The sequence below is a fragment of the Tachysurus fulvidraco genome, chromosome 24 (genome assembly GCF_022655615.1).
Source record: "Tachysurus fulvidraco isolate hzauxx_2018 chromosome 24, HZAU_PFXX_2.0, whole genome shotgun sequence".
NCBI lineage: Eukaryota > Metazoa > Chordata > Actinopteri > Siluriformes > Bagridae > Tachysurus > Tachysurus fulvidraco.
In genome coordinates this window covers 10,938,205-10,962,596 of record NC_062541.1, presented here as the reverse complement: position 1 = coordinate 10,962,596, position 24,392 = coordinate 10,938,205, and the positions used below count along the sequence as shown (strand labels likewise).

At 36.5% G+C, this 24,392-nt stretch overlaps 1 protein-coding gene across 4 annotated transcripts in view; it reads left to right on the top strand.

Moving 5' to 3' along the window:
* Window positions 1-24,392, top strand: part of kiaa1522 (KIAA1522 ortholog) — a 41,109-nt gene that overhangs the window by 8,148 nt on the left and 8,569 nt on the right. For 2 of the 4 annotated variants that reach the window (XM_047808070.1, XM_027175926.2), the window contains exons 1-2: window positions 590-916; window positions 1,829-2,109. In XM_047808070.1, coding sequence (XP_047664026.1) covers window positions 1,860-2,109 — 250 coding nt within the window. In that variant the 5' untranslated portion in view covers window positions 590-916; window positions 1,829-1,859. Of the gene's footprint in view, window positions 1-589; window positions 917-1,828; window positions 2,110-8,934; window positions 9,307-24,392 lie in introns of those variants that run through there. The other 2 variants (XM_047808069.1, XM_047808071.1) reach the window with 2 other exon arrangements.

Below are 24,392 nucleotides of genomic sequence, written 5' to 3'. Positions count from 1 at the left end.
ATTTATTGTAAGGATTTTAGTCCAAATAAAATGTATAAAGAAATATTTGTATATAAATTTGAATTTCCTCTGGAATCAATAAAGTGTCTATCTATCTATCTATCTATCTATCTATCTATCTATCTATCTATCTATCTATCTATCTATCTATCTATCTATCTATCTATCTATCTATCTATCTATCTATCTACCTACCTACCTACCTACCTACTGTACCTAAGGAAAGGAGAGTGTGAGATAAGTAGGTTGTTAGGTCATAGCGGGTCACGTGAAATGAAAAGCTCATATTTTACCTGTTGAACTCTGACTGTCGTTCACAGAGTAGGTATTCTTCCTGCATATTGAGGAATTGGTTTTTCTGTCTTTGTTTCATCCAGATTTCTGTTGCTAAGAGAAATTCTACATAAAGTTAATTATAAACAGATGCTAACTAGATGCATTAGGCTTTCACCTAACGGCATGACATGCAACTACTTGTGAAACCTGAGGAAGCTCTGGAAAGGAATATTGAAAAAACAAGACATGAGAAAACAAGGGAAACAACAGAAAAGCTCTGTCTGGGAGCGACAAGCAAGGCGGAGAGGGGTGTGCGTGGGTATGAGAGAAAGACACAGGGAGAGAGAGAGAGAGAGAGGGAGAGAGAGGGGAGAGAGCAAGAGAGTGAGAAAGGGAGGCAGTCTGTCATTGTGAAACAGCACTGGCTGGAATACACGTGTGAGTTTGCAGTTCCTCTTTGCGGAGTTGAACAGAGGCCAGGGCAGCAGTGGAGCCGTAGCAGACAGAAGGGGGAGGACTGACCAGCATGGAGATTCAGTCACCCCAGAAGAACTGAATAAACAGCACACCAAAGCTCCAATGTGACTGAGAGAATAATCCATACAAGAAAAGAAGGGAAGATCCCCTCAGGAGTGTTCGTGTACGTATGTAATATGTATGAATGCATGTCCACCAGAGCTTGTAAGTGTTAACTGTTTATGTTAGAGTAGAAAGGGTCTGTATTATATAACATACAGAGTCTGAAGTATATGATTTTATCTGTATTTCATCTTGTAAACAGTTTGAGTGTTAATGGGTGGGTTTGGGGATGGTTGTTTTACATTGGGGATGTGTTCAGGAGTGTGTTTCTCATTTGAGCAGCTCTCATTTTCTGGTTGTCTGATGCACACTATTGCATATTACAGAGGCTGAGTAGTTACAGTCTAAATGCTGCATCCTTCTGCTCTGAGAGATTTCTGCCACAGGCACTATCCTGCAAAAAACAACGTGCTTGTGGCAAAGCTAAGAGTTTTCTATTACATACCTCTGACAGGGAGTGGAGTTTTTCTGCATTTTTTTTTTGTCTTTTCCTTTCTCCCATTTTGTTTTCTTCTGCTTTTTTCAGTTTTCATGAGACTTAATGAGAAGGCATTTTTTCTTACTTATAACATACTGGACATGCTAGCTAAACAAAAGCTTATAATCACCTGAACTGCATGTGAGCCATTGATAAAATAGTTGTCCCACAGAGCACTAACCTTTGGATTTGCTGATATCACTTGAGCAAGCTAGCCACGAGTCTGGATTGACTGCATTCCTGACTCTTTGGTCCCTTAACACTCCTTCTTAATGTATGTCTTGACTGTTCTGTTAATCTATTATCCATAAAGATGTAGAAAAATCCATGCACTCGTGCATTTTAGCCTAGGCAGCAGATATAGTGTGTGCATGTGAAGGGAGGACTGAGTTTTGAACTTTTTACCAGAATCACTGAATACCTTTATGGTACATATATATAAGTAAAAAGTACCATTTTTCTTTTTTTTTTCCACCAATGCAACTGCTGTAACAGGTGACAGGATCTGAGTAAGTGAAAGTAAAGGATGTCCAGGAGCAGCTCCACAGGGGACCTGGTGCCCAAGGACATCACGGAGATGCTGGCCCTTCAGAATAAAATCAGCAAGAGCAGGAAGAAGCGAGGCTCATCTCTGAGTCGGACTTTCAGCTGGTTTAAAGGCAGTAAACCTAAGAGGATTGTCAGTAATGGTCAAAGTCGATCAGGGAGGTTGGGAGATTGGACTGGAGAGTGTAGCACCATCATGCAGGATGTTGACAATTATGACGTTTCCAAAGGTGAGTCACATTTCAGATGTTTTTAGTGTGTAATCTTCATAGTTGTTTCATTTATCCACTTCTTATCCTTCTGTCTTGTCAGGGCCTGGTACCGTATGACAATGTCTGAGGCATTTTTATGAATTTTGAGAAATTCTATGCATATGATTTGTAGTTAGTTTGTGGTCTGGTTGACCATTTGGGTCAGTCTTGTTTCAGAGTGTTGTTATGTCACTGTAAGGAACATTGTTGATTCGAAGTGCAGAAAGCCTGTATTTCAGCCGGTGGCAGAACAATATGTGGGACCACAGGGCTCATCTTTGAGAGTCAATCTTGAAACCTGCTTGGTGAGCTTTGTGGACTAACCAGACCAGTGGAAAACTGTTTACACAATGGCTCAAGATTGTTTTGACCTGTTGGGTGAAATATACAGTATGGCTGTTTTAAAAAAAGTTTGTTTAGTTCTAAAGTAAGTACATTATACAATTACTGTACTATTAAAATATAATAATAAGGCTTGGAGGTTTACCCGAATGCTCTTCATGAGTATATGATCATGTTGGAGGCATTGGGTCTTTGAGTTTATCTTCTGGATCCTGATCTTCCATTCAGGATGAAAACTTTGATCATGGCATGCAGTAGATAGCAGGCAGTGTGAGCCAGAATGTCGACAGGGCTATGCGAGAGATGTGGGAGATTAAAGACACAATGCTGTATTGACTCAAAGAGATGAGAGAGTGAATTCATTATTAGATGTGTTTTTAATTAGAACACACCCTCTTTCTCAGTCCCTTTATTCTTTTGCTTTCTGTTCTCTCAGACGTTACAACTTCTGTGATGCAGAATTACAGGGAGCTAGAATTACACATGCATACAGTTATAGCTCTTCATTATTACTGCTTATTATGCTATATTGTTTACCCCACTGCACGTTGTTATGTTCTTTGAACCCTTAGGTTGCTAATACACTTGGGCTTAAACTGGTAAGAAACAAAATTGCTAAATAAAAGTCACAGAGGTGACCTTAGTGTCTATGCAGGGAAATGTGTTTACCGAGTTATACAGCGTGTCTGAGGTTTTGGTAAAACTTCATTTTGTTAGTCCAATGTAGACACTTTAAAACCAGTCAACCATGTGTAGACTGTTAACAACCAGCCTATCAACTACTTCTAAATTATATGTCATTAGGATCTGGCTGATGATGTTTAGTAGATTATTAACATATCCCTTTTCTTCTGCTTTGCCTTGAGAATCCAGTTTAGTGTTATCAGCGTTTAACCAATCAATAGTCCATATTCCCTATTGCATAAATTTGTCTTTATATACTGCCTACAACTGAAGTCCATCAGCAAGAGAAAGAAAAACTATATCATACAGTATTACATTTTAAAGAAATATATGAATGTGTATTTGGATCATATATTTCCTTAATCATCTATTAATATGTTTAAAATTAAGGGATATAGAAGGTGATTTTGAATAGAGTATTAAGGTTTGATTTGGACTTAAACAACAACTGAGTGTACACACTATATACATAGTTCTCCCTTAGAGATCAGTATGGTACTTATTTTTTTAACAGTGTAAACAGACCTGCTGTGTTGGGCTTCTCCTCTATCCTGAGAGCCCACACCGCTGTCCTGATTCAGGCACATCTATGGGCTGTGTGCTTGATAGTGCAGCACTAAACCATTGCGTCAGCGTTGTTTCATTGTACTTGGTCTCCATCCACCCCTTTCCTCGCCTCAAGGGGCTTGATGCAGTCGAGTCTTTATAACGTGAGATCACTGTGTGTGGGATTCCCTTAGTCTCTGTCGAGGTTAGGACATGTTACATACATGTACATTCACACCCATTTGGACAGACCCTTCTTATATCCATACTGGATTGTGTAATGTAAAGATAAAGCCTTTTTTCTTAGTTTTTTTCTTCCAAGTAGGATTAATGATAAGCGTTATGCATCCTCAGTGTACTGGAAATGTCAAGCTGAGCCAAATGGAAACATGTTAATAGTTTTGTTATGAGCAAATGTAATGTCTGTTTGTTATCAGTTATGGGAACGTCACTACAGGGTGGAGATCTGTGCTCAAATGGATGTGGAGGAGGGGGTGAAACGTGACCGCTTGATAATTACACTGGAAAAACACACAGCTGAATGTTTAATGATGTCTAGTGACAGTGATATAGATGCTCACAATACGTCACCCGAAAACAAATATGTAACCGCATGCAGGAGATGAAAGGCCTTGCTGGCGTGGTTTTCTCACCCGGTGAACTCAGAGGACTCCACAAAGAACATGGCATGTTGCTGAAGGATACAATGTTAAAACAGTTGTGGAAAGCATGTGGAAAGAGTTTTAACACTTATTTAATGTGAACTAGTGTTTAATCACATATGGACAGTGTTTGGATGCATGTATAGAATAATATATTATGTTAAATAGAATCAATTTAATTATATTGTTATTGTTCCAGAGTTTGTAAGGTTTGATTATTTGTGCTAGATGCAATCAAATCCCAGGACCACTATTTTTGACTTATTATTGAGTTTTACTCAGCCTTCTTAAAACATTTTTTAATCACAGCAATACCTGAGAAAGGGATATAGTTGCAAGAAACAGCAATGTGAGTCCTTCCAGTAAAGATTGGTGAAAAAAAAAGCTAGAAAAAATTAAGAGGCTGAAAGATAGAGAGAAAAGAATTGCTCTTTTTAAGTTTAATAGGGATAATCTACACAGATTCTCTTCTATTTAGAAGTTGGAATGATAACGATGTTTAAGATTCAGAGTTCCTGTTCATCTCATGTGTCTCTGTCTCTCTCTCGGTGTGTGGGGTTTTGTTGTCTCTCTCTATGTAAGTGTCAGTAATGAATACACCTGGTGACACATCCACTCTTACTATTTACTTCACCTGACCTCTCTCACTTTGCTTCTTTCCACCACCTGCTTGGCAAATCAACTTGAGTGTTGTCTTTATATGCTATGACTCAGTCCACAATTACTTAGGAAGCCATTAATTCTTCTTTTTACTAGGAAACTCGGAGTCAGCACTCTTGTACACATCTTTTAACATCAACAGTGGGAAAAACTAAGCGGGTAATCCTTTTGTAGTTAGATTTTGTGTAGCTTTGATCCATCGGCTGAATGGTGGCTTGAGATATGGCGACTGTGTACTGTGATGTTAGTCCACTGACACAGAGGAGGTGACAGTGTGAACAGACTGAAATAGTTCAGCACTGCAGGGGATAATCACAGTGATGTGGATCATGTAGTTAACCAAGCTGACAAGGTCAGAGGCAAAGTGGCCTCAAACAGGGTCATGCTGGATACACCCATATTTTTATGACATATATGCACATACACTCTCTCTCTCTTTTTGTCTCTCTCTCTCTCTCTCTCTCTCTCTCTCTCTCTCTCTCTCTCTCTCTCTCTCTCTCTCTCTCTCTCTCTCTCTCTCTCTCACACACACACACACACCCACACACACACACACACACACACACACACACACACACACACACACACACACACACACACACACACACACACACACAGAACTTTAGACCAGACTACCAGACCAGACCCTTGTAACCAACAATAACAAAGATCACAAGAGATACAATAAACTCCCTTTCCTGTTGTCATAGCAGCCAGTGTGTTACCTCAAAACCACCCTCCATCACACACACTCTTTTTTCCCCCTCTCTTTTATTTTAGTTCTAGGAACATCCTGCTGCCCTTCTATCTCAGCCATCTGAAACACAGTGGCTGTAATGAAATGGGCACAGAGCCAGAGGCCTTTGGATAAGACAGCATTGTCATGGCCTTGACAAATGTGCAATGAACTATTTATTCAATGTTTCTTTTAGGGCCAAACGAACAGAACTATATAACAGAACTTTTAACTTTTATAACTTTTGTATACACAGTGACATTTGATGGTGGTTTCAACACACCAGGTAAAAGATAAAGTAATAAAATCTACCTACAGAATGGTCTGTAGCGTGGTTACTGAGTGTCTAACAAAAGCAGACAGGACAAATATCTGGAGCAAGTCTTTTACCTTGAGCTATTGTTAGAGCTATAGTAACTTTTAATCAACGATAAAAAGCAGGTTATAAAAAAAATCTATTATACACATCACTTGAAACATGAAATCTTTACACATATCAAAACATTGTCACATAAAATAATATAAATAAATAAATAAATAACAAACTCACACACACTACATTCCTTTTACTCACTTTATACTGAACTTTTCCTGTTCCTGTCACTACACCTAACCAGCTGTGTACTTGAATACATACTGAATACCTTCAGTATATTAACATCATGGTGATTCATATGTCATTAACCTTGAGATTCTCCTGCCTGCCCTGTACATAGCTCAGACCTAAGCATGCTAGGAATGGAGACAGGACACAATGGACACAAAGATTTCCTGAAAAGAAAAAAAACATCATGCTACTGGCATCAAGCCAGAACAATGCCAGCTTGCATTCAGGAATCTTACTTATCAGTTCCTGATTCTTTTAGTTAGTCGCAAATACCACTGGTCATGAATACCACAACAAGCAGTGTCTGAGCCTCTGAAAAGGTGCACGCTGGCACCAGGTGAGTGCTCTGAGAGCCTGCCAGTCTCTGAACCTGATGGAATGCAGCTGGATGGAATTTCGTCTCAGTTCCAGCTGTGTATCAACCCACATTCCATCATGGCAGATTTACAGCTCATTTAACACAGTAGTGGATTTGAGAGTGAGAAAACATTTAATTTACCTAAATGTTGAAGGAGGATTTCTGCCCAGTTTGATGTTCCAGAAAAACAGAAAGCATTCTGTGATTTTTTTAAACAGGTCTGCCACATGTGTGTGTCTCATCCAGAAGAGGGCAGTATGAACCAAAACACTCCATCAGTAGCCTGCATGTGTAACAGTGCGAAAGAAAAGCCTTGTTCACTGCTCATTTTCCTCACTTGCTCCATGGACCGTCTCCTCCCATGGCATTAAACTTACACTGGCTTAGGCTGTGTTCAGGTATTTTAATAGCCTTCCAGATAACAGGATTACAGCAGTGGGGTAGTGAGCTAGGGTTTGTGTAGTCATTCGTCCTCATTTGATCATTACCACAGGGCAATGTGTTAAGCAATGACTTAGTATCATATCATCCTTAAATTTTCATTGTCATTTTTTTTTTACATTTTTTATCAGCTTCTTAACAATTATAGCGAGTCTTTAGATACATAAAAAAGTGCCCATAATTCACTTTTTGGTGATATTTAGATGTCTGGCTGCATTTTAAAGACAGTTACCCTTTATAACCTAGAACAAGAAAGCCATTCTAAGTAAAGCACCATGCACCCCTGAGGGCATTATATCTTTGTCATGCAATATCCACTTCTTCAGATCACAAGCCTACTAAAATAACAACATGCATTTTCTGGGCAGGAAAGAAATCAATAGAGGAGAGACAATTTATTGGAATGGAGCAGTGAGAGGACTGAAGAAGGCTGACCTTCTGTTTATAATGTAATGTAAACTCATAAATGGGCAGCATTTAAGGTGTGTTTATGTTACATGTCTGATTGCTTGATTTCCATTTCCTTTCTCAGATCCAGTATTTCTGAGCTTGTAAGACCAATATACATCTATAATGTGAACAGATCCCTGCCCTACAGGCTTCCAGTTTCCAAATCAATAATGTCACGTGCATGTCTATGCACCAGTACGTGTGAGACACTCAATCACTGCAGTAGTGACAAAACATCGAATCATCAGCAGAAGTCATTTCAGACACTGTTATATTTTATATTTATTTTCGGAGGTGTAAACTTTATAAAGGTCATATCAGTACAGATATTTGCAGAATTACTATAGAATGAGAGAACCATTTCACTTAGCTATGTCAGTATGGATTTAATCAGCCATTAGCTTAAAATGACCAACATCTATTAGCAAATCTGCTCAATCACTGGCTGTCAGTTACTAACCCAGTCACACTTTTTATGTTTTCTAACAAACACTAGGTCCTTCTTGGACCTGGTGTGTTTGTATTGAGACATGAGACACTTTAAATGCATGTAGGTCTTTCAACAGACTATGCTATATCAAATGGCAAATGATTTTACACAAAGCTAATTTACTGGTTTCTCAGCAATGTGCAGATTACTTACTTATGTAATCACATCTTTTACATTTTTTGTAATAATATGAATGTAAATATAATGAATTAGTTCATGAATCAGTTTTAAATCAATTTAATATCATTCATATACATATTGATATATTCATATATCAATGTCATTATGCCTAAATTACTGCAAAGTTAAGTACACTTTTATCTCAAATATGCACAATTTAGATTGTTATTGTATAGCATGTGGACATGTTTACTTGTTAAAGGAGTATTCTCACAACATGTGCCTTTTTATTGCAAGTATTGGTAGTGGACTACTGAGTATGAAAAGAGCACACCTAGCTGACAGATCAGGGATGTTCGTGTGAAAAAGCACAACATAAAAGGATTGACTAAGTAGGGCACTGAAAACTGAAAAGCATATTAGATTACCTGACCACAGATAGAGAGAGAGAGAGAGAGAGAGAGAGAGAGAGAGAGAGAGAGAGAGAGAGAGAGAGAGAGAGAGAAATAGGAAATAAATTAATATAATGATTGAATGACAGGACAGAGGAACATCCATAGACACATGTGATTACTTTGATTTTCCTCTAAATACTGGTTATGCTAAACTGCTTAACCTGAAATAAGTGTAAACAGTATGTGTGTGTTATCAGGGGTGGGTAGGGCCAGAAAGGGCTGGCTGCAATCCCTCCTTCCTCACTAGAGCGATCCGTAACTGATCGCCACTGAAAGCAGAGTGTTCTAAACAAGGAAGAGAGGGTGGTGTTCATATACAACATGCACACAAGCAGCCTGGATTGCTGGCACTGCACATAGTGTGATCGCACTGTCCTGCATCTGCAGCTGGAGTAGGGAGTCATCAGGGAGACAAATGAGGAGCTAAAGGAGTAGGAGGATCCAGATGTGGCAGATCTTATGTACACTTTGGAACCAAGGATCTAGTACTCTTGGGGAAACTACAGTACTGTCATGGGAAACCCCATCAGCAAAAAGAAGGCAAAGGCCAATTTTATCACCAACCATCACTCAAGTAAAGTTAAGGCTTTGTGGAATATTGGACATGTGGACAAGTTAAATCCAGGTAGGAACAGGGTGGAAAGTGTTTGTTTTGGGACTGTTTGTTTTCTCATTTTCTGTTATACCTCTAGTAATAACACTGTGTTTGGTTAAAGTAGGATAAGATCAAGAAATGCTAACAAGTCTGATCCAAATCCAGACAGAGACCCCTTTTAACTAAGTACCAAAATACTTTACATCCATAATGAAACTGGGGAGAGCTTGAAAGTTCAACAATTCTGAAAACTAACAATCTCATGACATGACTGTGGTACAGTAGGTTAAAAGAAGAAACTTATTTAATAATAATAATAATAATTATTATATATTATTTTATAATATATAATATATAATATAATATATTATATATTCCATTACATTGATAGCATCCATGTTAGCAGTAGGACTCACCCAGTACCTTTCTGACCTTTAATTAGCAATGGCTGTTGTTAATGCTGTAGAATCCTAAAGTAATCTCATTTTATTGTTACTATACAATATGCATGTATAGGCTCTTTGAATTTTGTGCATTCATCCTGCAACATGTGCAAGTTTTCATATGCTTACACATCATTACTCAGCTCTACAAAGGTAAGACAGCATCAGCAGTTCCCCACAGGTATTCTATTGCATCATATTGTGATGTGATTGTAGTGATGTGATTATAGTATTCGAAAGTCTAGCCAAGAAATCTGAAATGTAATTATTATTATTATTATTATTATTATTATTATTATTATTATTATATTTTTATATTATAAATGTTGTTATTTTTCCTGAGCGAGTCAGACAGGGACACATCATGGTGTGTTTTTCTTTTTTTCTTTCTCAGATTTTCTCTCCCACAGCTAAATAATAGCCAACATACAGGTTCGCACTTAGCAGGTCTTCGCAGGCTACTAAAGCCATTGTCATTCTATCTAATCTGCTGTTTGTTCTGTTTTGCTATGTCTCTTAATTAGGCTTATATACAAGGTGTTTTGCTTCTGATAGACAGTAAGTCTACTGTTTTAAATATCGAGATCTGTGAGCTTGAAGTAAACAGAAAAAAGAGAGAGTGAGGAGATAAGATACATAATCACACAAAGAGAACAGTTTATGAATACAAAAATACATTTTATTACTGTCTTTGCCTTGACGTACTGTACACTGTCAGTCCCAGCTGTAGCATTTAGGCCCTATGCTTTCATTTACTTTACTTTCTAATCGGACTCAGTCTACATGTCACAACAATGACAGATTTTTAACTGAATGTCTTATTATGACAGAACAGGTAGTATACAGTAGTATTAGGGTTTGCTTCAATGCTTAGAGAAAAGTGTCTGTTTAAAGAGCAGTGTGTGGAAACATGAGATTTTTCTTGTGTTTTGACCACTCAGTTTTCACCAACTGCCTGATTATAACTTATTTAAGGGAAATCTATGACCTTTCAACTAGGTTAATGTGTAATAATAATAATAATAATAATAATAATAATAATAATAATAATAATAATAATAGCAGCAGTAGTAGTAGTAGTAGTAGTAGTAGTAGTAGTAGTAATAATAATCCGAAAATAGATTTAAAAAATGTTTAATGGCAGCGCTTTTTGGGTATAGATATGTCCTCTGCTTGTCTTTGTGCGCCACATTCAGAGAGAAGGATTTTATTTTCTCAAGGGCTGAATACCGGTCAGATACCTCACACATGACTGAACACAGAAGAAGGTTATGTCAATATGAAGATCCTCTGATTCTTGCTGCTTACGCTTTAGAACATTTACAATGTTTGATCATTACAATAATCACTTTGATCATCTAATGATGAGCTTTAATCAGAGGTTGAGTAGGTGTTAAGTTCTTAATGATAACAGATGACTTTTAAAGGTCATGAGTGGTCATGATATGCACAAAAAACACTGTTGACATTTTATCATTATTTTTGACTTAATTAACATTAATGCAATTTAAAAAAATGTTTAACTTAACTAACAATAAGAAATAAATGCAGAATAGTGATAGTATTCTTTGAGGTTAATCTGAAATGAATAATATTTATTTCATACACTCACAATGATACACAATTATATCATAATAACATCCAATGGCTGTTTTCTATATTCCACTCTTCAGACATCAGTATGTTCTTAGTCATGGAAGAAATAAACATTCTGCTAATTATATGTTTGTTACTGCTAATGAAACAAACATAAAACGTGTCGAAGCAGCTTGTTTTCACTGCTAGTGTATTAACGCTGATTTAATAGTATACGTAAAGACTAATGTACAGCATTTCCCATTATCTCTGACTTTATACTCAGTATGTATGGAGAAGAGAGCTTGAATGCATGAAGAGAATTACATTGCTGTGAAGGGAAGCCAGAGAAAAATATGAAGACACAAATCAGGGGGATTTATTCGTATTTATTCATTGGAATGCTGAATCTAAAGACCATCAGTGAGATGCATCAGTGCATTTTATCCAGATATTCTGTATAAATGACTTTTGCAGGATGTAATAATCTGATGACCATGAATTATATGTAACAAATCTCTATATATGAACATGCTAAGGAAAGCAGCTTAAGTCTTTGTTCAACAGTGATGTGACACATGCATATCTGAAACAGTTCTGAGTAAGCCATTAAGGAGAATGACTAGTCATTATTGCTAAGTCCTTAAGAGCTATTGCTTATAAAAGCAAGCCGTTACTGCAAGGTTTTATAGCTGATTTGGGAACCAATATGCATTACCTTAGTGGGATGCCACAAGGTATGTTTCTAAGCACTTAAAGTACGTTAAGCTATGATGGGCACGTTTTGAAAAACAATCTTACATAAAGGCACATTGTTTCATTGATTTTATTTAATTATAAATTACTCAGTGTGAACAAAATACTGCCAGAATTACAGATCATGACAAACTGAGTGAGTTTGAGAGAGAGTGAGTGTGAAAGAGAGGGGGGGCTTTACTTAAGATTGTCTTGTCACGATTATTATGCTGACCTTATTTATCTCCTAAAAGCATATGACTTGAACAACACTGAGGTCTCCTTCTCACTCTCCTTTTGACTCACTGTCTTACTGAAAATATTTAATACTGTTTAATATTTGACACAAAGGGCCAACAAGACAGTGACCGTGAGAAATACTCACTGAGCAACCAGCTGGACTGAGGCCTGTTCTTAGCTATGGAAATGCACTCAAGAATTAGACAGCCTGCTGGTTAATGTGTTTTAAGATTGATGATGCCTTTTAATGAATGTTTAAGATCAACACTTCCCCACATATGTTTTTACTCACATAAAAAAACATGTATTTTCTCACCTGTGATAAACCCACCCTAAGAAATCTTCACAATAAATGTTTTAGGTTCTAACAGGATATGAATATTATAATGAGGTGAATAAAGGAAAGAAGGCTAATAAATAACTAAGTAGTTAGAGAGGCTTATTTACTTACATCTTAATGAACTTAATCTTAATGAACAATACAGAGAGGAAAACATCCAACTTATTGCAGCTCCAAAAGTTTGCTTTTATTCAATTTTCACCCCTTCAACCCCCACAACTACTTTCATTTTGTGAGCTTCATGGATGCCTGAGGAAAGTGGATGCCTCGGGCTGTAAAGGTGTCCACATTTTGGCATTGAATGTGTTCACAAAGGGCAAACCGGCTGCAGAGTTATAATATAAGCAATGGTCGTAAGCATGAAAAAACATGACCCATTTTTGTCTAGTGATTTGTCTTAGACAGACATTTGCTACTTTTCACACCCCGTCACTTTCTTGCGTTGCTTGGTAACAAGGCTAGCCTCGACCTAGACCTATTCGGTTATGTTTTAGTTAGCATTTTTCCAGATAGGATTCATGGCTATTAATGATAACATTTTAATCTCTGTCTTGTGTCCTTGTGTATTAACTTGCATAAAGACAAAAACGACTTGCAAAAAGGGTGGTGGTGGTGGTGGTGGTGGTGGTGTTGGGGGGTGTGTGTGTTGGTGTGTTATTGCAGGACAATGTGTATACCTCTAGAGAAAAAGTCTGGTTATATATAATTAACATTTTAACATAAGAGGATCTTTTAATATTTTTTGTATGATTTTAAATGTCCATACAAAAAACAGAAATTATTTCTACACTGGAAATCATGCCAATATATTTTCAATAAGCTGCAGTACATTTTTCTTCTTTTTGAACTCAATACATTTTTACTGAGACTAACCACTAGTCATTAATATTCATAAAAAAGACCTCTAGTACTGCAGTACAGAGGGACATTAGCTGATTTTATGAATCTAATGTCGGGAAACGTTTTGCAGTCATACTGCACTGGTATATCAATGTTTCCCTAAAAAAAATAAGCTTTCTCTGTATATGAGTGTTCTGTTTAAAGAGAATCATCTTGAGCTAACTTTGGTTCTGTGCTTTGAGCTAACTGTGCTTTGAGCTAACTGTGCTTCTATTGAAACTGTGCTTCTATTGAAATGACCTGCAGACCCCCTCTTTTATTCAAACACTGTGTGTCTAATAAACTGATATCTATAAGAACACAATAATTAATAAAGTTTAATAAATATAACAGTGATGCAGGAGATTTCATAGCTGGAACTGACTAATATTTATGAATTAAATAATGATTATTGCCAATGGTTATAAATTGCTGATACTGAAGAAGTTTTTTAGTGTTTATGATCAGGCTTAGAGCTTCCACCATACAACTGCCTGTGAACTACTAGTAACTATACAAACGATAACATATTACAATGACCACACTAATACAAACCTGTGTTTAGAATGACAGATGCCGCTCCTGACAGAGGTGCTCTTATTGTAAATTAATTTCTACCTTTTGGATTCAAGGATTCAAGAGCAGTGATGTTAAATATGCAGTATAAATACACATACACCACCTTGGAAACCCTTTGCTTTTGAATGATTTTTAGAAAACCTTTTCTTTTGAATGACATTTAGAAATATTAGCTGGATATTTTCAGATGAAGCAAAGAGAACGAGTGCTTAGCTAGAGAAAAGGGTTTCTAATACAAAGCCCTCTGTGCCTGGCTGTAATGGAGCCCTGAGCAGCCACTTCCTTTCCTCCATTAGGCACAAATTGAGTTAAGATATTAGACTACAGGAGACAAGACAAGCACCAATTCATGATAACTTCTGCATTATACTCATTTAAATCACACTGACAAAGCATCGCCATGAAGATATAACTGAAATATATATATTTTATTTATGAAATGTAATCCAACACCAGACCTCTTGTCTTACTGTTAACCTCCTGATTTAGTGTCGTATAAATGGATGAGTGGTGACTAAGGGAAATTCGGATGTTAAGGGTCATTTGCTTTTCACTTTTTCTCACATCTCTTGTAAATAGCTTTGCTGACTCTTTAAAGCAGAACCTGCAGTCTGCAGGTTTGTCTGCATCACCAGTTCACCCTGCTTACCTGTGAATGTCAAAATGATGAGTTTCAGATCTAAAAGCCTCCACAAGGAGAATCTAAAAAAAAAAAAAGGTTGAGTTTCCAACTTTTAAACAATTGGAAGTTTAATGAAAGGGTGAGGGTTGTTTTAACAGCATTTTGTATTGTTTTCATTATCTTTACTAAAGGCTTTATCCTGGGACATTTTAGATGCAATGCAGGACTAATCCTGGAACACACACACACTCACACACAAATCTAATAATAATTTAATATATTGCTAATGTATTGAGGCAGAATGAATAGTCTCTGAAGATATGTCTTAATGTAAAGATTTAATATGACATTTTTTGGCAGCTCTAAACCTCTAAATTATTGTGTAAAATAAAACAGTATCCACTATATCCACTGTTGAGTTGCACCAGAAGTGAGTAGAAAATTGTGGTGGAGGAAAAAAACACTGAGGAAACACAGAAAGCTCAGGGCTGAACCTGAACCCCGGATCAAGGCTGTATGTGATACAGTATGATCTAAATCCCTGATAAATCTGATGCCAGGTTTATTTTTGTGTCCTGACGCAGAAAAAGCACAAATGTAGTTGTGTAAAACATTCCTTCAGCACAGTCTGTTATCACACTGCTTTCTGTGTCAGGCAACCTCCACTGAGTGGACAGAATATTAACCAGTCCACTGCATACTGCCAGTCATTACGACCATTTGCATCATAATTTCCTGTCATTAGATCCATCTGCACAAGCTGGGGTGAAATGAGATATTCAACAGGATTTTTTTATTGTTTAAAAACCTGTTTTCCTCATGTACTGTATAAGTGAACAGATTGAATAGGCTATTGTGCTATAGATGAAAAAGGCAAACAGGAAAAAATATTGCTTAGTTTATTTAAAGAGATAATGGTGAGGTTAGATTTCTGGAGCAAATGGGAATTTGATGCATTTTGTGGGTTTACCAATGGCTGCGAGTTGATTGTGACTCATCAGAGGAGCAAATAAAAAAGTAAGCTACTCTGATTATTTTTATGTAGATCACAATATCAAACATGAACCATAATGAAATGTGTGTGTCCTGGATAAGAATCACACAATGGCCATTAGCCATAAAGATATCTAATGTTGATGCTAACAAGGGAATGAACATGTACTTATACACAGAGGTTCTGTTTATCATTAGCATAAGTGGGGGAATTGAATTTTCCTCTGCTTCTCCATTTAAGAAAGATTCACTGTATTTTGCCAAGAGCCCATGGGTCACATGAGAGATTTGTTTTTTACTTTTAGAGAAACAGAAATAAATAAAGAAATAAACTGTTTTAGATCACATGCTGCATTTCTCAAAGATTACAATTTTCCAAACTACTTTTTATTCCAGGTTTGGTTGAACTGCCTGATTGTAGTTTGATATAAACATAAAAGACAATTAGTAATTTATATAGACCATAAGCATGTGATTTTGTATCTTTTATATTGTATCTATAGCTTTCTATTATTGTCCAACAGCATTGCGTTTCCATTTTTATCTAAAACACATCTATCATACAGGAGGAAATATTCAGCAAATTGTGAACTCCAGGCTTTCATTTAACTGTAGATTGTAATGGCAGTAGACAGGGTGTGGTTTCATGCTTAAAGCTGAGCTTCTGCACTTACTTTCCGTGTGTGTTTTATTGTACTCTGAGAGTTTCACTCCCATTACTCTTACAAAGCTTCTAATTCAGTGTCGGAAGCTGAAGCACTCCATTAACTAGTGTCAGATGATCTTAAAGCTATGATTTGTTGAATCCAAATTTATCTTTGTTCCACAGAGCAGGTCACCTCACAATTACAGGGTCTTAATGGCTGCATAGCTCTCAGCTTTCTGTACTGGTGTTTAATTTTAAGTCAGAGTAACAACCCAGATGTCTTGAAGACATCACAAGCTTAAAGTCTTGTCTGTGTGGGGTTAAAGTTTACATCAGATTACACCAAAAGCAGTAAGGAAAGACCAAAAGTCTACATTTTAAAATAACTAAAATAGCTTTGTGTTCCATACCACTTTAACTTTTTTTAAGTGTCGTGCCTGCAGTGCCTGGTGGTATATATGGGCTAAAGGGGTTAAGCCCTTCCTCTCCGTCTAGGAAAAAATACATAAAAATAAGGTTTAAGTTTGGCATCAACATCATTTTATATGTTGTTAACAAATGTTTTTTTTCTTTTATGGAACCAAGCATGCTGTTACCAACAATGGTCATTAGACGAAAATACACAGAATAACATGAAGAAGGCAGGCTGATACTTACTTCATACCAGAGTCATACAATCATTTACAGTTGTTTAAAGTGAATAAACAGGGTTAAACCTCCTTGCTTTGGTGTTCTTCCTGGTCTAATTTACTCCTCAATCAATAGCATGTTATCAGCAGTGATGAAAAGGTCCATGTGAATACAATAGCATGTAACAGGAATGAAGTAGATCACTATTCCAATCATTCATTTTCAAAATGTCTTAAAATAAACAGAATCTGCATACATAGTGCAATTAAAGTATAAATTACACAATGGGACAATAACAGAACTGTAGGTTTTGTGCATTTGCACAGTATTCACACCTTTTCACACTGTTGTGTGAAATTATTCCTTGTTTTCCCAGCTTGCTGTTTTGAAAGAGAAACATCATAATAACAGACTTGAAACACTTGATTTATAAAAGAGGAAGCATGGACCTGTTGGATGGATGAATGACATGTGTTCCTGTGTCTATACAGTATGTACTAATCATTCATAAGAGTACCATCCAGTTACTGATAGTTTAAGATAGTTATAGATCTCCTATTAAATATCACAACCATGAAGCAGTGTTTGTGTCTTTGGGGTTGAGTGCAAGTCATCTCTGGATATTAAAATGTAACATAAGATATAAACAAAAGGGGATAGAAATAAAATAAAGGAAATGAAGTCTGCTAGTGTGCAAAAGCAAAGGCACACACACTAAAAGAACCATAGCCTGTCCACAATAGCTTGCTTTGGGTGTTTATAGAGGCTGTAATTATCCCTGAATTAAGGTCTTTCTTAGACTGCTAGATGCCTACATCTGCATGGAACAAACATTCAACAATCATGGAAGGAATTTCGTATATTATTTATATCCTTGCAAACACTTTCCACTTTTATTGCATCTGGACATTATTGCCATGTGCATCACCAAGTGTCAGACTTTTAAATGGAACTCAACACAAGCAGATTTATGAGTTTGTTTGTGTATTCAATATCACACAATGATGAACTACAGAGAATGTGGACTCCTAATCCCAGGATTAAGAGATCAATCTAAAACAAGCAAAAATGTTGCATGCTCAGGTGCTTCTGTTTATCTACAATGTAAAGTCTTTATCTATGCAGGTATGGATAAAGTTTAAAGCTTTATTAGCTAACCCACTGGATGCATGAAAGCTCCAGTGTACTTGCCCAGACTCATGTTGTGTTTGCCATGGCCAAAAAAATAACTGAACTGAAAGTATGTTAGCAAATTTATTATGTTCATTAAAACAAGCATTAGAAAACTAGATTTGTAAAGTTCATCGCGACAAACTTTGATGTTGGCTTTGACGATGCAAGTATTTGCAAAGGATGGTGCTTAGTGGAGGCAAGTGGACATAAGGATGTCCATGTTGTTAAGTTTTTTGATTTTGCATATTTTGGGGGCAGGGCTGTGGGACATCCCGCTACACCAATTTAAAACTTTGTTCAGAGTATCACCCTAAAGGAGCTGGCCAAGTTTGGTGTAGATAGTTCAAAAGCTTGCCGAGTTATAAACCTCCAAACTTTATAATGGGAGTCTATGGGGGAAAAAGGCCAATTTGAGACCCGGTACCCAAAGTACCGGTACTCGGATTGCTTAGAAAAGTAATAGCAACAAACTTCAGACCAGGGTCTACAACATATCCGAATTTGGTGCATGTGGCTCGAAAACCCTAGGAGGAGTTACTCTTGATAATTTTTTTTCTAAGCTTAAATAGGAAAACAGAATGTTGACTTCTACAAAGCCAACATAATTAGAAAATACTTGAATCATAGTCGATATTATTACCTTGATGATAAAGAGACATCTCTCTTCATGTTAATGAAGCATGATTCCGTTCGTGACACAAAGCCAGTGTTTATGAGCTGTGCTTTTCTCTGGTCACTACATAAAAGTGAAGTAAAAACATTATTTGAGATTCTTGTTTTCTTGATAATGTGTTTAAATGCAAGGTATTTATCCATTGCAATGTATTGTCTTTTTCTCAGGCTTTTCACGTCCCTGCATATTCCTGATTGTCTTGCATCCATCCAAGCTAGTTAATATTCTTAATAAAAACTGTTCCTAACCAACAACTAACAGTCAGACCACATCCTTATTTTGTGTATGTAGTGCAGAAGAAGATGGGATTTAACACAGAAATAACGTGCTTTGGAAAAGTGAATTAAAAAAATAAAATGGTAGCTTATTTTATATAAGTTGCCTACAGAACATTTTTGAAGGCTGGAGAACTTTAAATAGAACACTGATATATAAATCCATAGCCTGGGCTTATATTTTATCCTCCCCTGATATAAATAACCTGCTAAGAATATTGAGGCTTAAGATCACTGAGAGACAAATTCACCATCTTTATTGATTACATCTGCACTGTTGTGTTTGGGGGTTATAAACAAAAACAAGTCATGAACTGAGACAAGACTAGCTGTTTTAGAGATTATTAATAATAAAATGAATATAATTATTCGTACTCATAGCAGGTTCTTTTTTTATCTACTTAAAATCACTTGATGCTAAAATCTGATGAATTGTATTTAAAAACAAATGGGTAAAAACGTTAAAACAGCACGCCTGAAATAACAATAATAATTTCACGTTATTTTTTAAAATTTAGATTGAAATATACAATGTCGAATACAAAAGTGTTCTTGATTATATAATAGTTTAGGACTGTTGCATGACCCAAGATGGTTAAAAAAATCATCGTTTCCAAAACAAGATTCATTTAAAAAACAAACAACAGACCATCAGTGGAGTCTGACGTACATCTTTTTTTACTTGAATTTTACTGCTACTTATATTTTTTTATCTTATGTAGAAAGATCGAGAACAACAAATGGTCTAAAGCGATACAGATGTTTATGTTCCTTTACAGTAATGCTCTCAAATGTTTTTAAGGTGATTTATAGATTTAACTATAAAGAAGCCTTTAATGTGGATCCGATACATGAACGGACTAGAAGCAAAACTGTCATCATACTGACTGACAACATCAGTATTGCTGTTCAACCTGTGAAAAATAAAAATAAAAATTGGATATGTACAGTGGTGTATGGAGAGGAAATGGTAGACACAATGAGAGCGATGGAGGATACTGCTAGGTTTAGTAGGTTTCACTTTGAGAGGTTGGTGTCAGACTATATATTTATAGGCTAAATAAAGCTAGTGAGTTAGTCCAGTTGATTTTGTTTATTTTTTCTTATTCTTTTCTTATTCTTGGAACATCACACCAAATACTCCCTGGCATGCAATCAAAGATTTGTTTATGCTGGCATAATGACATAATGTAATCATAAAATAGTTAGTTTAGATTTTTTCCAGTTACACTATTTTCCCCTGAGAGAAATGTTTTTTTTTCCAGTGCTCAAATTAGCACAACCGCCCTAAAGAAGAAAACACAGTCAGTGGTTCAATCATGATTATGAAGTATATAATTAAAATTGGCCGAAAATGAGATGTGGCTTTCTGCAGCATTCCTGATATAGAGCATGCACGATTTATGCAGCGCTTTATCTCAAAGCTGAGATGCACTTTAGCAATCTGATGAGAATATTTTTACAGAACACTGCTTCATAAGTGATTGGATGCCTTTCAGATGTATAAATCAAGTAGGTGCATTATTAAAGGAATATGCCAGCAGGTTGGAAACCCAAAGGCTACACACTTTGATCCCTAGTATATGGGTGTTTAGGTCGTGGTTATACAGAAATCACCCATATGCTTCCCCATCAGCTCCTGCTCATCACATCACCTTACACAGTTTCACTGAGCAATCACACCGGTTCTGTTTCCTCTAATCAGAGGTTCTGCTTTGCCTTCCATAGCCTTGCTCAGGGCCTTGCTGTTTTTGTTTGTATTGAGACCCAAAACTTTATTTATAATAGACATACACTTACGACGGAAGTCTAATGGAAAGTAATTTAGTAGCTATGACACTAAATTAAATTTAAAGTATTATGATGAACCCATTTTGAATAAATAAATCTTACCAAAGCTCTTCCTTCGTACTTTAATCCACCTTTCAACTGCACTGGAGCCATTCAATGACGTCTTATTAGTCCTTCTCTCTCTATAAAGTAATATCATAATGGATGAAAATTACAGTATTTTAACCATAGTGCTGTTGCAATCACAGTACGGTTAGTTGCAAGGTGTTAAAACTTTTTGCATCTCTGACATTCGTGCCAGCTGCAAGGCAAATCACAGGGTTATATTAATGCACTCTTTCCAATATGTTTTGTTTTTACAGTAACATATTATACATGGACCTGTGTGGCAGATGCTGCACATGAACATAAATTCTTAATAAAATGGTGAAGGTTTCTGTGAGACGTTTATGTAGCATACATTTCCAGTAATAAATCCAGCAGTCCAAGGTAAAGACGCAGCTAATTTTATGGATGGATATGTATAAAGGATGAAGTGTTTTGATACCATGATTGTCTTATTTGTTTGTAAGTGATAACATGGGCCTTCTTGTTTCACAACATGTGGTTGTGACTAATTCCTAACTTTGAGCTCTTTGACTGAGGAAATTAATAATTCATTCAATGAATATATGTTCCATAAAAGTTTCATGTTTGTACCAATAGTGGTTCTTTGACTGTGGACATTTTTTTCCTCATACAGGGAAAAATAATGAAATGCTTTACTTGCTTTAGGCTACAGAACTGGTAGACAGAGATAGGGTTAAAATAATACTGGGACATTCCTTTAGATCATGTGTATAAAAGGCATTACAGTAAAACCATTCACCATCCACGTTCCAGGGTGAGTCACCAAAGGAAGGATTTGAGAGAGACTTTAAAAGAAAATGAGAACAGCGGTGTGAATGTTTTCAATCGAATCTTGGGTTGAATCTGGGTTGTATTTGCAGTACATCAGAAGCCACATCAGTAGAGTTTTTAGTCTGAGATATTTTGTGATTTAAAAAAAAAACCTGCATAATACCATGTGGAACATTTTAATGCTAGAAAGGTCAATATTGATTGATTCTCAGTCTGGATGCAAGCCTGAAATGTGACTCAGAGATGCACAGAAGACATCACTACCAGTCAATGTTACAAATCTAGTTATTAATAGAACACTAGTGGTGAAGCTTTCAGTCTTGAATGTGTTTGTGTAGGAGTTTTGTGACTTTCATAACATTGTTTAGAATTGCAGCCAGGTCACAGTGAGAATAAACAACTCCGTTTTATTTCATGCTGATAATAATTGGATGTGCTGCTGTGGAGCAGGCTGAACTAAAATAAGAAAGCCTGATGATTGAGAATTATTACTAAAGAGTCACTGTGGAGGAGGTAGTAGGTCAAAGATGCCCTGATATACACAATATATCTCCTTCTATGGGCCTTGGAGATGCTTTCAAAATTACTGCCATCTTTAGTTTGCTAAAAACAAATTGTTTTTGAAGAAGAATGATTTCCAGAAGGTAATAACTGGGAATATTTGTTTAGTATTATTTAAGAAAAGACACAAGGGTAAAAAAAGAAGTGTAAAATATCGTCTTCAGTTTTTCACCTGGCATATATATACTGTATATATATATTTTGTAGTGCATGATGTACAAAACAGAAAGCATCATGTGTTTCTCATTGGTTTATTACCTTTTTTACTGATATCTGTATAACAGAGTGGTCTCCTGTGTTACTCCAGGGCAGGTAAAGGGCATGTTCACAGCTTTCTGTAAAACACTAGATTGTGAAGATCCTAGAACAATGTAATAACACAATGGACTCATGGACTGGGATTTTTCCAGTCAGGGTCTTTGGAGGGTGGAGATCTGCTTTGTGATGAGCTCAGACTCAGACCCAGAGCTCATCTGGCTCCTTTTCATCACCAGCAGATGTTCCTCTAACCTACTACCTCAGTCTGAGCAACGCTGCCTTATGGGAACATGAAGACCTCACCAGACCTTTTGCTCTCCCCTAGATAAAATTGTTCTGGTAGATGTTGTTATCCATATCGATATAAATGGAGTTTGGATAGAACATATTTAATGAAGGCTGAGAGTACAAGCTTATATGTGTGTGTTATAGGCATCAGAGACATTGAGAGGTTGGTTAAATGCTGCTTTAGAGGTAAATAATCCTGCTCAGGATAAAAATCTAGACATAGCTCATTATGAAGTAAACAACTGGTATGTCTGTGTTTGACATCAGTCTTTCAAAAGAAAAGTATTCATTTGAAATATATCCACACAAAAGGCTTGAGGCCTGTCCTCCCAAATCAAAGAAGCCCACTCAAATTCCAACATATTCTCATAAACACTACGAGAGAGAGATCCTCATGAAGCCTTGAAGGTCTGAAGTGTAGCACCACCTGGTGGACATCTTCTGGTAGTAGCAGACTTTGTTACTAGCAGACTTTTTAATGAGCTAAATGAAACCTTGAACAGTTATAAACTTTGCACACTTTGCATAAAGTGATGTAGAGTCTTGAAGTCAGTCTTGTCTTTTAAAAGGGCATTTTGACTTGATTGAAATGTTTGATTTTGAAAACTAGTGCTCAAATTGGCTCGTCTTGTACAATGTGAGAGAATAAAGAAAATTAAGGTGTAAAAAAAGGACTGCTTCAGATACCACAGCATGTGTGAAACAGATGCATGGCTGCCAGTGGAATTAACTCACTTCTCATTATTGACCGCAAACATTCCCAGAATCATTTATGACCCAAATTCAACAAAATTTTTCATGCCAAAATACTCAGTGATTTGACCCCACAAAACATTGTATTTCACCAACGAAAGGTTGATTCAGGAAGTATGCACAATCAAGCACCACATGCAAAAAAATTATTTATATTTCTTTAAGTGTTTATGGTCCTTTAACTTTCATTTTTTTTCTTTTCTTTTCTTTTTTTTAATAATAGCATTCGGTGTGAGCCACAGCCAAAAAATTTAGCATAAAATAGCCCCCATGGGTCATTTGCAAAGACTGCTATGTAGACTTGGCTGAGTATAGAAAGTTGGGGTCTTTTTGGTCTCATAAGCATGCCCCACACCCTTTATCATGTGCCAGATGGTGGCTTTAGGATCTCCTGATAAATATTAATTGGGTTTGCAAGAAGGGACAACAGAAACAGGAGGCACACAATTTGCATTTGGTGTGTCCCGCCTTTAGTTTTCAATAATAACGCCAACCATGTTTGCCCAAGTGTGTAGCAATAATGCATACTCTATTCCACAGGTGTTTATATAGTGAAGTTTGCCTCAGCAGCATGGCTTGCTATATACAGTTTGCAAAAAGTATCTAAGTCACAACTACAGAAAGAACTGCACTTAAGCTTGGCAGATAACTGTCTGAGAACTATATAATTATGGAGCAAAAATCAGAAACCACTGACCACACAGATGGCTAAAAGGACAGTTAAAGAGAGGAGTGAGGAGCAAGAAGTGTGAGATTGGAATG